The following is a 15,516-nucleotide window of genomic DNA, read 5'->3' on the forward strand; positions in this document are numbered from 1 at the left end:
CAGCCCTACAGTAAAGGAAAAGATTGTACAGCAAATGCTGATGCCTATCTTGGATTATGGGGACATAGTATATGCACCTGCTCCGCAAACTCACCTTAATAAACTAAATACGTTATATAACTCGCTCTGCCGCTTTGCGCTACAATGTAACTACAGGACCCACCATTGTGACATGCTAAAAGAACTAAACTGGCTGTCGCTGGAATCCAGACGCACCCTCCATCTTTCCTGCCTTGTCTTTAAGAGCCTTTCTGGGAAGCTCCCACCCTACCTGAGCAGAATGCTCTCCCCTGCTATTCCCACCTCCTATAACCTCCGATCCAATAACAGCACATTATTTAGCTTGCCTCAATACAAAAAAAAAGCAGCTCGATCCTCCTTTTCCTACAGAGCGCCACAATTATGGAATGACCTCCCTCACACTTTAAAAACTTCCCCAAGCCTAAAATCCTTTAAGAGATCCCTTTATACATATCTCAAAACAGAATGCTCCTGTCATGGTTGATTAAATATTTCATACCTGCTCTATGTTAAATGTTTGCATATAATGTGTATTTTTATTATTGTTTTTGTATTTTATTGTACCCTATTGTATCAATGCAATGTTTTGTGATCCCAGGACATACTTGAAAACGAGAGAAATCTCAATGTATCCTTCCTGGTAAAATATTTTATAAATAAATAAATAAATTGAGTTGCTGCCATGTGATTAGCAATTTGTGTTACTAAGCTATTGAACAAGTGTACCTAATAAAGTGGCCAGTGAGTGTATGTGTATATACAGTATATATATATATATATATATATATATATATATATATATATATATATATATATATATATATATATATATATATAAAGAAGTCCTGATTGACTGACTGATTGCCTCATCAACGCAGAGCATAAACCGTTTAGCCTAGAAATGTGAAATTTGTAAGTTACTTTGTTTTTATGATGTAGGCACCCTCTAAGGAAGGATTTTTGGAAATTACGTCCCTAAGTGGGTGAAAAAGGGGGGTGAACTTTTTTATGAGGATACCTATATTTTTAAAAAACTGACGATGTTACAGACATAAAAATTGGTATTTAGATTCTCCTTGAAAAATAACGAAACATGTTTTTTACCATTTCCCCAAAATCCATTTAAGGGTGGTCAAAAGAGGGAGGGCTGATTTATGAGGATACCTATATCTCAAAAAGAGACAATGTTACAGACGTGAAAATTGGTATTTAGATTCTCCTTGAAAAATAAAAAAAACATGTGTATTACCATTTCCCAAAAATCCACTTAAGGGGGATCAAAAGGGGGGGGCTGATTTATGAGGATACCTATATCTCAAAAAGCAAAGATGTTATAGACACGAAAATTGGTATTTAGATTACAAGAAACACACAGAATTAGCAAAAACTCAAGAAGTTCATGTCAGCGAGTGTGCAACCCGAACGGGCACACACGTGAGCGCATGTCGTTATGAGTGGTTGCGTTTTTCGCTATTTTTTACAAATCACAAAATCCATGCAAGCGAAGCCGCGGGCAACAGCTAATATATATTTATATATATAATTTTTTTAACACAGGGAAATTGGTTTTTAAAGCTCTTGTGCATTTAGAAAAATATAAAATAGCTTTCTTAAAATTGCAAGAAAGAAATATAAATGTTAATGTTCCTTTAAAAGGCATTATTCACCTTAACTGTAAAGTGAAAATTTTATTTTAGAGAAAGTGTGTATATTCCATATATTTACAAGGGCAATAACTGTTTTGTCTGTATAACCTTATTACATTTTTTTTTACAGTGCAGATTCTAAGCTCTATAAAACATATAATAACCTTTTGAGATCTTGAATGTTAAAATAAAATTTAAAATGAGCCTTAATAATTTGGTCACAGCAATGCAATCATTAAACTGAAATTATCTCTTAAGAACAAAGACCAGAAGCGGAAAAGATAAGACCCCTTACGGCAATTATAGAACACAACTGGAGAATTGTAGCTATTAGTGAAGGTCAATTTTTGGGATTCAAAATACATCATGTTGAAGATTATCTTAAAAACATTAAATTCGCTTACTTTATATGTATAAATAACTAACCCTTTGCCCAAAAAATGTATTTATAATGTTGCTCCGTTATTGCGTTTATCTCCGCCCATACAGGACTTCCTTATTCTGACTTGATGACGTCGCTTTGTTTCTTACAACGAGACTACGCTCGTGCACCCTTGTTCTGTTTGAAATGCGCATGCGTACGGTCAGCTCAATAGCGCATGCGCGTAATTAACGGCCGTAACTTTGTATGCAGTAATTTTGCGAGCAAACAACGAATGCGCGTTACGGGGACGAGCATGATGATGATGACGCGATGTTTACTTACACGCATGCGCATAAGCTGACAATGACGAAAACGAAAAGGGGCTGGACGCCACGGGGTAAAACAATAGATTGGAGCCAAAAGATGTCAATCAATAAAGGCACTATGACGGGCGGATTTTACAGCTGAAACGGAGCGGTTTCAAAACGTAAAATATAAATCTTTTGCTTGTATCTATCTATACTTTGATGAATGAACATCATACTCATTTTAGCTAAAATATTGAAAACTGCTAAGCACAACCCCAGACTTGACCTTCACTTTAAGCTGTGCTATTTAACAAAGGAAATGTAAATCTAGTTATGTCTCTTTTCTGAGAACACATTGACCATCTCAGAGTCACTGTACTCCGCTTGTTAAAGGGACAGTATACACACATTTTCATTTAACTGCATGTAATAGACACTACTATAAAGAAGAATATGCACATATACTGATATAAAAATCCAGTATTAAACCTTTTAACAACTTAGAAGCTCCCAATTTAGCACTGTTGATGAGGTTAGGCTGGGGCACCCACTGAAAGGGGCTGAGAGTAGACCCTCCCCCCTCTTCTGCATATGAAAAGACCCATTATACGAACAGAAGCTATCTGAAGTCTGTATATATTCAGTATACATCTAAAACTTTGGGGCTTGGTTAGGAGTCTGAAAAACAGCACACTGTTATTTAAAAATAAGCAAAGTTATACACTCCCAGGTGGGCTTTATAAAACCTATCTACAAAACAATTATGCAAAGAAAAATGTAGTGTACAATGTTCCTTTAACTACGTGCACATGCAAAGGAGAAGGGTCAGTATGACCAGTTGCACTTTGATTGGCAGGCCTTACATTTTTTCATTGGCTGTACTTTTTTATCTTTCCCTTAGAGCTGTATATGTATATATTATTCTGATAAACATATTGTGTACACCTGTAATACAAAAGCATTGCACATAAACTAATACTGTGCCAGCTACTACTTAGAAGTAAGTCTGTGACTACAATAATCTAGTGCAGGGACATAAAACATAAAAAAGACAGAGCATACAATTAAAAAAAAAAAGTTTCTAATTTACTCCTATTATCAAATTTGATTCATTCTCATTGTATTCTTTGATGAAGAGATACCTAGGTATGTAGGTAACATGCACATGTCTGGAACACTACATGGCAGGAATAGGTGTTGCCATCTAGTGCTCTTGCAAATGTATAACATTCTTGCAAAAGCTGCTGCCATGTAGTGCTGCAGACACGTGCAAACTCCTGGGCGAACCTTGATGATTTTCAACAAAGGATACAAAGAGAATGAAGAAAATTTGATAATAGAGGTATATTGGAAAGTTTAAAATTGTATGCTCTATCTGAATCCTGAAAGAAAAAATTGTGGTGTTACAAGAATGCTATCTGGATATACATTAAAGTGATGGTACATCCTACCGTTTCAAAAACACTAGGATTTACAATCGCTAAAAATAAAGGCAACCGTCATTAATGAAAAAAAAAAACGGTGTAAAAGGTACTTTTATTTCGCAGTCGCTTCACTGCTAAACTGAGATCCTATGCCCCCCCCCGGCATAGCTAATTTTTTTACATTGTGTTGACATTTCTACCTTTAAGCCAATAGCGGTGCTAGCCCTACGGCACTGTTCATGCAAGAGCAACCCACAAGAAGCATGTTCAGCAGTACACCTCTTCTACTCGTGTCACTGTAGTAACATAATAGGCAGCATTCCTTAAACCAGATATACTGCTACAAATGGGATATAATCTATACCATAGCATTCGGTAGTATACAACTTTCAATACTTTGTTTTTTTTTTTAAAGTTTCTAACCACATCAAGAATGATGAAACATGAGTGTTCCATATGAAACACGTTAGACATGGTACATTATTTTAGATGTTACCAGTTTTTGCTATTACTTTTTACTGTCACATTTGTTGGAGGTTGTATTACATAAGTCGTCCTCTGGCATTATTCCCAGTACTCCTATAAGGCATGTGTTGGACGTACATTTAAGTATAAGCTTGAGCTTAGTGTTATAATTATGACTTCATTTTGATATGGATAAGATTTATAGTAATATTGCATGTTTTAAAGCCAAACGAAAAAAAAAAAGAAGTGATTTTAAGAGACGATAGTTGGAAATCATGAATGTAAACATGAAATCTAATGGGGTTTCACACTGGCTTAGCAAATAAATAGGATAAAACTATAAAAAAAGAAAGAAAAATGATCGCTGGCATAAATTTTATTGCTTCTACCTAGCACCTGGTGCCATCAGTAGCATGGTAATTAGCTAGTTTCCTCAGGGCCGTTTTGTAATGCATCTCTTTGATTAATTGCAAAAGGCAGTGCAACAGTTCTATTGCTATAAAGCTCATTGCATTATAGGCTGCTAAATTTCTTCTCACTAATCAAATCCATCATTAAATTGGCACACTCTGCAGATCGTTTGTTGGTGAAAAAAAGTAGGAAACTTTAAATAATTTAGTGGTTAAATAAAAATGCCCCACTGAGGGTTTTGTGCACCCCTCAGCACCACTGAGCAGAAAACAGATATCAGTAATTATATAAAGTACTTCAATCTCATTAGGTAATTAAGCATGTGTATTTTTATCAAAATGTATATATTTGATTTGTATAAGAACTAATTGAATTTTATTATGAGGTGTTATTTTAGCATAAGTGTGAGTATAATGTAATGTGGCCCCTGGACAATCCCACTGTCATGGATGTCTTGATGTGGGACAAAAATAATGTTTTGATGGTGAGACCACAGAAATAGGTGCAGAGCTGCATGTGTGCCATGGATGTGTCTGGCTTGCGACCAATGTGCCTGGAAGTTTTATGAACAGGGTCAGTGGATTGTGGGCATGTCCTGGTCTAAGTGATCGTGAGTTAATATGACATTTAACTGGACGATAAGCATGAAATCAAATGCATGTTTATTCTAATTGTGTCATATTGCCCCATTTTTTGTAGTTGTTCCCGAAAGTACTACTTGATGCTGCTTTACACAGGGCGTCACAGGCGTCCCCCTATCCTGAAGCTTTATTCAAAGTTTGTAAAGATGGGTGGAAAAACTTCTAATTGACCCTATGAACTGTAACCTAAACATGCTCATGGAGATCCATCTTTGAAAATCTACAGAGCACTGTGAGCGTGATTTAGTTACAACTTATGGGGCAGGCTGTACAGCTACTGATTGGCTGTATCACTTAGGGGAAGGTAAAAATGTTAAGGTTTACTCCCTTCTTTAGCTGATCGGTTAATTTATATACAAAAATACATTAAGTTGGCGCTAAATACATTTTTCGCTTGCTGTCTAACTGTGCCCAAAGTAAATTTTTTAAAGAGGTCAGATTAGAGCGTGTTTTACAAGATGAAAGTAAAGATAGCGAGTGAGCGAAAGACTGATGCGTGCTAACTTCAGGACTTCGAATACCACGTTAGACCAACTGTGCTAAACCCAAAGGAAGTTATGAATACTTTACATTCCAATGTTCTTCATATAGAAGAAAATGTTATTTTTATTTTAATACTAATATAGTATATATATACTTTCAAATAATAGTTGCACACTCTGGATTTGGGTTTCAATGATATTTAATGTATAAACGTTTTTGGGGTGTGTAGCCCTTCCTTAGACAAACAAATGTGTTTAAAATCAGTGTTATAAAGCCATATAAGTCCTAACACCAACTCACATCCAGTCACTTGTCAGTATCTGAACTCACAGCTGAATTCACTTATCCAGCAATGTTATCCTATGTTACACATAAATCTATACAAAATTGCATTATCAAACATATACATTGTATCACATCAAAATTGATATTGTTAATAAAGATAACAATATAATATGACATGGATTCATATTTATATTCCTTACAGGCATTATATGCATATACATATCCGACAACTTAAATAGGGTTTATAAACAGATTTAGACCTTCAATCTCTAGCTTGATGTTATGGACGGTATTAATGTCATAATCATTCACCTTTTATACAATTATGTTGGTCTATCTGCACCTCTATTACAATACAAATTAAATTCTCAATATACAAATATTCATATTAATATCCGAATCCTACCTTTACTATCCCATCTGATCCTGTACCTGTATGTCTTGTCATCCTATATGCCTGATCACATTCAACCCCTTCAGCGTGGTGAGTCTGACACTGCATCATAGATCCTGGACGAGTAATGATGACATCACTATTGGTAAAGCCAATAAAGCTGTCCGTTTCAATCCATCATTAAAGATCATTATTGTTGTTAGATCCATACAGCAACTATATGTCCTGACATATTATCTAATGTATGTAAAAGTGTATACAATATATGTTGTTGTGTGTAAAGATAATACATATCTCTATGTTTATGAACATTAGAGTTATGAATATTATTATTTTAGCCGATCACCTTTCTTTATCGCATAAAGTGACTGAAACTGTTCTATCCTACTCTGATTAAAGGACCAGTCAACACAGTAGATTTGCATAAACAACACATGCAAGATAACAAGACAATGCAATAGCACTTAGTCTGAACTTCAAATGAGTAATAGATTTTTTTTCTGACAATTTTTAAAGTTATGTCTTTTTCCACTCCCCCTGTACCATGTGACAGCCATCAGCCATTCACGAATGCATACACGTACCATGTGACAGCCATCAGCCATTCACAAACGCATACACACTTATTCTTGCACATGCTCAGTAGGAGCTGGTGACTCAAAAAGTTTAAATATAAGACTGTGCACATTTTGTTGATGGAAGTCGATTGGAAAGTTTTTTCAAATGGCATGCTCTATCTGAATAATGAAAGTTTAATTTTGATTGAGTGTCCTTTTAACTAAAGATTGTATTTGTATTGCTGCTTAGTAAAGGTATATCTATATTAACCTATTCTCTCTTAATCTGTTTAACTAAAGATGGTATTTGTATGTATCTGCTCAGTAGAGGCATATCTATTTTAACCAATTACCTTTGTTTATCATTTAGAATAATAATCAATACTGGTCTGATTGTCTACAGATGGAATTTCTAGATGTCTACTTAATGTACAAAATTTAACATTGGTAGAAATATCGCTATCCCATAATGTGGTCACATTATTGAGTTTATACATCATGTCAATTCTGAAGAATACCAATTTGTTTAGACTATGTTGATCCTACAGAGTGCCCAACTTGAATCCCTAGCCATTCAGACTATGTGCAATTAATAACCTACATTAATTCCTTAATCCTACAATAACACAATTGGGATTTCTTACAAAGAGTCAACTTGTATAGTTGTAGAGACATCAACCTATGTTCTAAATCCCATGTATACAAACCATGGCCTATATGATGTTCCATTATAAGTAACAATGCCAATCAATGTTTACATTTAAATCCTTAGGCTAAATAGTGTCCAACATGTAGATCCACTTGGACTACAATTGTAATAATTTGGTCCTTCTGACTCCTCCTCTTTTCATGGGAGGTACATGATAGATCAATGTGAATCTCAAGTCCGTTACAGTATGTTGTTCTGTAGAAAATGCCCCGCTACAGGTTGATCCAATTGTTGTCTCTTTAATGCTGTTCGGATTGAACTTCTGTGGTTTGCCATTCTTTTCTTGATGTTGTCGTTGGTCTTACTGACAAAGAACCATATATATATATATGTGTGTGTGTGTATTTTTGGAAAATATATATCTATACCATAGGAGCATAGTGATGTCACAAAAGGGGTGGAGCCTTGTTCCATACCGGACCTTAACAGCATTCACCAGACATTGTGATACACACAGCCTTTTGCTTGCAGTGGTCTATGATTGGGACAGTCTCATATGTATGCCTTGTGACTTGTTTTTAATAAAATGTTAGCACTTTTTTACCACTTCTGATTCATTCCTTGTGAAGCTGGGATATCGTTTTTTTGTGCACCATCACATTTGTTTTTTGTTGTTTGAATATATCTATACCTATACATCTATATGAATATAAATATATATATATATATATATACACACATATATGTGTGTATTTCTGTGTGTACATTTGTGGAAAATATATATCTATACCTATACATCTATATGAATATAAATATATATATATATATATATATATATATATATATATATATATATATATATATATATATATATACACACATATAGATGTGTGTTTCTGTGTGTACATTTGTGGAATATATATATCTATACCTAAAATGTCTCATTCTGCCTTAAAAGATCAGTACATCCCTAAAATAAAAAACAATCTCCTTCTGAAAGAAAGATATGGCAACCTCAGCTTTATGTATTATCCCTTTATGGACATTGTCAGTAACGTGAAGTGACCTCCATGTTGGTACATTGTGTGACGTGTCTGGCTGTTGCCAGTCAAGTGGTTAAATAATTTGCAATAAAACGGTTAAATATTGCTGTCTCTGTGATACTATTAATGCTGTAAAATACTAACTTGGTAATATAGAACAACCCACGGGGTCAGGAAGTCATGGCTCATAGAATTACAATTCTTGTTCTTCTCTATATGAACCATTTAATTTAGGCTCCTTTGAGATCTGATTTATATTTAATATAATAATAATAATAAAGATTTGTTATTCTATGACCTCACAGGGTGATGATTGTAATGTACAATTAAACCGAAGCTTAAACCTATAGGCATGCGTATGTATATATGTGTGTGTATGTCTGTGTGTGTGTGTTTATGCATGTGTGTTTGTGTCCATGTGTGTGTGTGTGTATGTGTGTATGTATGTGACTGTGTGTGTATTTATGCATGTATGTGTGTGTGTGTGTGTGTGTGTATATGTGTGTGTATGTTGGTGGAACCAGCAGATTACAGACCTTGTTACTACAGCATTGGGGGATAAACTGTTTCACTATACAGTACCACTATATACAGTACTGGGGGGCTGGACCATGTCACAGACTACTGTGGTCGCTTTATATAAAGTACTGGGTGGGTAGGGTCAGGCCAGCCATCTCACCGCCAGATTACAGACTGTGTCACTAACTCACTATATACAGTACTGGTGGGTTAAACAGTGTCACTATATACAGTAATAGGGGGTCAGACCATCTCACAGACTGTGGGCACAGGGTACCTCCTTTTGCAGACGTAATCTGATTCACATTTATTTCTGTGTTAAATGTTAAAAAAAGATGTATCAAATTCACTTTTTTTTTGGGGGGGGGGGGGCTTCTTAGATTATTGCACCTGGGCCCTGTGGTTTCTAGTTACGCCTCTGCTGAAAGTACCTAAGCTTTAACAAATTATAAGAAAGCAAATCACACTCTGTAAATCATTAAAGGGACAGTGTACTCACTGTACAGTGTACTAATATTTTCTCCCCTTTTTTGTGTTTACAATCACCCATTTTACCTTCTGGAGGGAATTAAATAGTTTACAAATAGTTCCTTTACTTTATTTTCTCATTTGAATTAGCTGATTTTGTCTATTGTATCTGCACCTATACTGAACATTTTTTAACTTAATTTATGTTTACAAACAAAACATGTAAACTAAAAGGTTTAGATAAAATAATGCTGCACGTGGGGGTGTGACAGAGAGGTACTAAAATGTTAATTTCCATGTTCTATCTAAGTATTGGATTTAAGTAACAGTAATAAAGAAGATAAGGAGGACTTTATGTAAATAATTAAACAGAAAAGATATTGAGATCATCTCTTCCTTCAAGATCAGCCCATTGTATTGGGTTGTGCTTTCAGTTAGTAGAAGCAGCTATTTCATATATGAAAATATACCTAAATGAACAAATCCCCATACATTTTAAGCTAAGCAGCTGTTTTTTTAACTTATTTGAAACACATTAAGGAGAAACCAACTTTACAGTATGCTGTCCCTTTAAATTTTAATTTCAACATCCATGTCACTTTAATATAAAGGAACTGAGCTATGGACCTGAGTCAGTAAAAACTGAAAGGATTTCCTAAAAGAAAATTTCCTTTTCTAATTAAATTGTGACATTGGGTTTTATGTTAAAAGTTTATCTGAATTGTTTTAATGTCTTTTGCCATAATTTGTTAAAAAAAGACTCAATGGCATGACAGTCCCAGGCATAATTTAGCACAGTGAACCCAGCCAGATATTCTGCAACACTTGTAAAAAAAATCTCTTGTATAACATATTGATCTGACACTTTCAATATAGAGTAACCTGTGGTCTAGCACTTTCAGAGCCAAGCAACCTGCAGACTGTGTCAATATTTGTAGTGCAATGTAAATAGCTTTATCTATACACTTGACTGCTGTGTAGCGAAATTTAACTTTTTCTTTTTTGTCTTTCAATGTTTCTCCAGATTTACTTGAAAAACAGACATTTATACACTATTGAAGCCAATAATGCAGGACAACTGGTGGAAAGTGCTGCTACCAATATTGAGAAACTATTGACAAACCGCTCCAAAGCACTGGTGGTAAGTTTCAGATCCTTAACATGAGTTACAATTTTTGGATTTTGGAGTGAACTTTACAGCTTGTAATAACTTGTACATGATTGACATCTGAGTACTTTTATGATATGATCAAAGATAAATAAATGCCAAAAACACAGAGACAAAACCGAGGGATAAAGGCTCATGGTTTGTAATGAATGATGTACACAAATTAGGGCACATTAGTTATATTAATGTTGTTTGTTAGCAGATCATTCAACTTTTGTTTTTGCAACAAAATGTTTTTTTTTCATTTATCAAATGCAACATTTAAATTTTGATATATTAATTTCAATGGGGACAGGAAACCACAACATTTTATTTCATGATTTGGATAAAACATACAATTTTAAACAACTTTCCAATATACTTCTATTTTCAAATTTGATTTATTCTCTTGTTATCCTTTGCTGAAGGAACAGCATTGCACTACTGGCAGTTAGCTGAACACATCTAGTTAGCCAATCATGAGACATATGTGTGGAGGCACCAATCAGCAGCTAGCTCCCACTAGTTGTGGATAAGTGCATATTCATTTTCAGAAAAGGATACCAATAGAATGAAGCACATTTAAAAATATAAGTGAATTTAAAAAGTGTCTTAAAATGTCATGCTCTGAATGATGTGAGTTTTTACTAGACAAAATGATGTATTCACTGTTCAAAGCAAAGATTATCTTGAGTCAAAAATGCAAAGTTTTTTTTTAATTATTTATTTTTTAAATTAGTCCAGTTATAGAGGGTTATAAATGATCTTAAAGATTAACAATCTCTTAGGTTTTAGTGCCCCTTTAAATTAAATAACCCTATAAGTCCATTATTTGTGCTGATTCCTTAAAGGGATACTGCACCCCATTTTTTTATTCCATGATTCAGATAGAGCATGCAATTTTAAGCAACTTTCTCAGTTAGTCCTATTATCAAAGTTTCTTTGTTCTCTTGCTATCTTTATTTTAAAAGTGTAGCCATCCAATCAGCAAGTGCTATCCAGGGTGTTGAACAAAAAGAATGGATCTGCACCTTAAATTAGATTCCTGCTTTTTTCAAATAAAGATACCAAGAGAATGAAGAAACATTGATAATAGGAGTACAGTTGCTTAAAATTGCATGTTCTATCTGAATCATGAAAGAAAAAAGGGATATGAAACCCAAAAAATTATTTTGTGATTGAGACAGAACATAACATTTAAAAGAAGTTTACAATGTACTTCTATTATCAAATTTGCTTCATTCCCATGATATTCTGTTTTAAAGAGATACCTAGGTAGGCGTCTGGAAGATTACATGGCAGGAAATAGTGCTGCCATCTAGTGCTCTTGCACATGGATAACAGTCCTGCAATGCTGCTGCCATATAGTGCTCCAAACATGTGCACGTTCCTAAGCCTACATCCCTTCTTTTCAACAAAAGATACCAAGAGAACAAAGGAAATTTGATATTGAAGTAAATTAGAAAGTTGTATAAAATCGCAGGCTCTAACTGAATAATGAAAGAAAAATGTTGGGTTCATGTCCCTTAAAACAATCAAAGCTTGCATGGCGAGAGGGGGGGGGGGGGGGCATATTAGTAAGCAATACTGAATAAATGAAACATTATTTTCAGTTAAAGGGACACTGTACCCAATTTTTTTCTTTTGTGATTCAGATAGAGTATGCAATTTTAAGCAACTTTCTAAGTTACTCCTACTTTCAAATTTTCTTCATTCTCTTGGAATCTTCATTTGAAAAGCAAGAATGTAAGTTTAGATGCCGGCCCATTTTTGGTGAACAACCTGGGTTGTCCTTGCTGATTGGACAGCACCAATAAACAAGTGCTCTCCAGGGTTCTGAAACAGCAGTTGGCTGGCTCCTTAGCTTAGATGCCTTCTTTTTTAAATAAAGATAGCAAGAGAACGAAGAAAAATTGATAATAGGAGTAAATTAGATAGTTGCTTAAAATTGCATGCTCTATCTGAATCACGAAAGAAAAAATTTGGTTTCAGTGTCCCTTTAAGTGAAGTTGGGCAGACATATTTAATAACAGAGAATATTTTTGTCTTCATGGAAATATATCGTACATAAACAAAGCACGCTATTGGTAGTTGATTAATTTAATCATTAATGTAATTCTGATCTTTTTGTCTATTGCCTCTCTGGTTTTCTGGGGTTCTGGCCTCTCACTTTTATTTTCTATTCAGGTTACCAGTCTCAGACTTGTGTTCATTATTATCTTCAACCCTATATTAGAATCCAGTTTTAATTTTGATTGGATTCGTTTTCAATGTTATACGTATTTAATGGACAGAACCAGTGTAAAAGCATTTATTTCCTGACAGAGTGAGCGTAAGAATGGTTAGTCAAGCCCAAGTATGGACAAATGTGTTCTGTGACATTGCAGTATATCTCTGCCCTGAAGAATTGATTAATAAATCATTAATGAATGAATGAATGAATTAATAATTGATTAATAAATCATTAATTATATAATTTAATGAGATGAGAAGCACCATTCACAAATATTTTTTTTTTTTTTTTTTATACCCTAAGGACTTATACCGATATCAGAAACTTAATCAGTTATATTATAATCTGTGTGTGTTCTCATTGGTCTGCTCTGCATAACATATTGGTTCTTTATAAAAAGAAATAATGATAATAGTAATAATAAAAATATATGTCTGTTATCATGTTGATTTAATCTATTATCAAAGTAATTAAAGGGTTATTCTTTACTCTAAGGAAGCTGTACATGACAAATATCTATCAAGATATATTGATAAATGTAGTGGTGAGATATGCATCACAGTCCTTGTGTAAGTATAACAGTAGACTGTTCCATCTCTTTTAAAGATAAGGTCACAGCAAGAGTTTTACTAAATCGCTGGAATATTGTCACACTTCAAATAAAAAAAAAGATTTGAATTTAATAATCCACAAAGAATATATTAACCCCTTGTAAACCACTGGGTGCTGCAGTTTTAATTCACATCACTGGCAACTAACTTATTTCATAATTTACATTAGTGATTAAAAGAACGTAAAAGGCAGAAAATACAATCACCCCGGACAAGGCTAATTACGCAGGAGCAGAGGGCGGCATTGCGCAAACATATTGCTGCCCGCTGGCCACGATGTCTGTCTGGCCATGGTTAAACAGGGCCCAAGACCTTTCTTTTTCATTTCAAACACTAAAATAATAAAGTAAATAAATAAAACGCTGTGTAAGAACACATATGCAGGTACATATAGAATGTTGCACAATTGCATCTGTTACTTAAGTTAAATATTTTGGGATTTTTTTGGTAAAAATACTAGCACAGCCTGTATATAATTACATGTGATAAAGGAAAATTAAACTCAACATTTAGTCTCTATGTAAAATGTTTAATTAGGAAATATAAAACAATATTACAATATCCATGTATTATTTATTTTGCTTACTTTTGCTGTAAAATATAATAAAGACTGAAGTATCTACATTATTCTTAAGTGTGATGACATTTACCTGAGCCTACAGCATTCTACACAGGGACTGGTTAGATTAGAGCACAAACTAATTTAAATTATGTCCCTGATTGGCCGCAGAAAAGAAGACTAGGAACATAAATTCAAGAGTTGTATCCCGAAACTGCTGTTTCATTTGCACATTATTGTGCTCTATGCTCACAAATTGAGTGTGAACTTAAATGGTTTAAAAACGTTTTGACCAAGAATACAAGTGGAGTGCAAAAATATTAGCACTATTGAGCATTAACATTGCTTGATCACAATAAACAGTGCTTTTTTTGTGTGCTCACATTACAAGTCCAAGGTTATTTTTTTACCACTTGAGCGATAGACTAGGGCCTTGTTTCTCAACCTATGGTACATATACCCCTGGGGGTTCCTAGAGCATTGGCAAGGGTTACTTAGAGGCTTAGCCTTTCGTTATTTTATGCCCTGATAAAGTTAAGGTAAGCATTATTATATTATTATACTTTATTTATAAAGCGCCAACATATTCCGCAGCGCTGTCCATGGGTACAATTCATTTAGATAAAACAATGTTATAAAACTTGTAAGAAACAACATTTTACAAACACATACAGGAGGAATTAAGGACCCTATTCCCGTGGGAACTTACAATCTATATATCCATTCAATATATCCAGGGCCAGCTCAAGATATTGTGCAGCCTGGGTTAAAAACCACATGGGGCCCCCCAGTACTAACATCACTGATTAGCGAATAAACATGCTAGCCTAGCCGCTGACCTTACTGAGCCTGCCTACCTGCATGCAACCAATGCTTATGCACAATTGTGCAATAAGTGTGAAGGAGGTTATGAAAGAGATGCACTTGTTTAACCTTAAATGTCACCCCTAAACGATTCTTGTGTTTTTGTACATGAAGAGGTTATGCTGCTTGGAGCCTGTGACTCCCCCCACTGAGACAGAGGACAGGAGAGGTCTGGGTGTGACAGCTACTAAAATGCTGCGCTTTGTCAAGTGCTGTCTGGGTCTATGGACCCACTTGGTCCCATGGTTGAGCCGGCCCTGAATATATCACAAAAATCTCAGGTCAGCTGTCAAGCTCTCATAACTTGCCAGGATGTATTGATTGCCTGGGCTGGTTACCTGTGCTCTCAGATAGGGAAATCCTTAAAATCTGTCCCTTTATGGATATTTGAGGACTGGAGTTGAGAAACACTGAGATAAACTGT

The 15,516-nt window shown here is 34.7% G+C and overlaps 1 protein-coding gene across 4 annotated transcripts in view; it reads left to right on the plus strand.

Annotated features, from left to right (window-relative positions):
- Positions 1-15,516, plus strand: part of CACNA2D1 (calcium voltage-gated channel auxiliary subunit alpha2delta 1) — a 1,258,723-nt gene that overhangs the window by 234,245 nt on the left and 1,008,962 nt on the right. For all 4 annotated transcript variants that reach the window (XM_053716513.1, XM_053716514.1, XM_053716515.1 and 1 more), the window contains exon 3: positions 10,703-10,819. In XM_053716513.1, the coding sequence (XP_053572488.1) occupies positions 10,703-10,819 (117 nt within the window). The remainder of the gene's footprint in view (positions 1-10,702; positions 10,820-15,516) is intronic.

The sequence above is a fragment of the Bombina bombina genome, chromosome 6, assembly GCF_027579735.1.
Source record: "Bombina bombina isolate aBomBom1 chromosome 6, aBomBom1.pri, whole genome shotgun sequence".
Classification (NCBI taxonomy): Eukaryota; Metazoa; Chordata; class Amphibia; order Anura; family Bombinatoridae; genus Bombina; species Bombina bombina.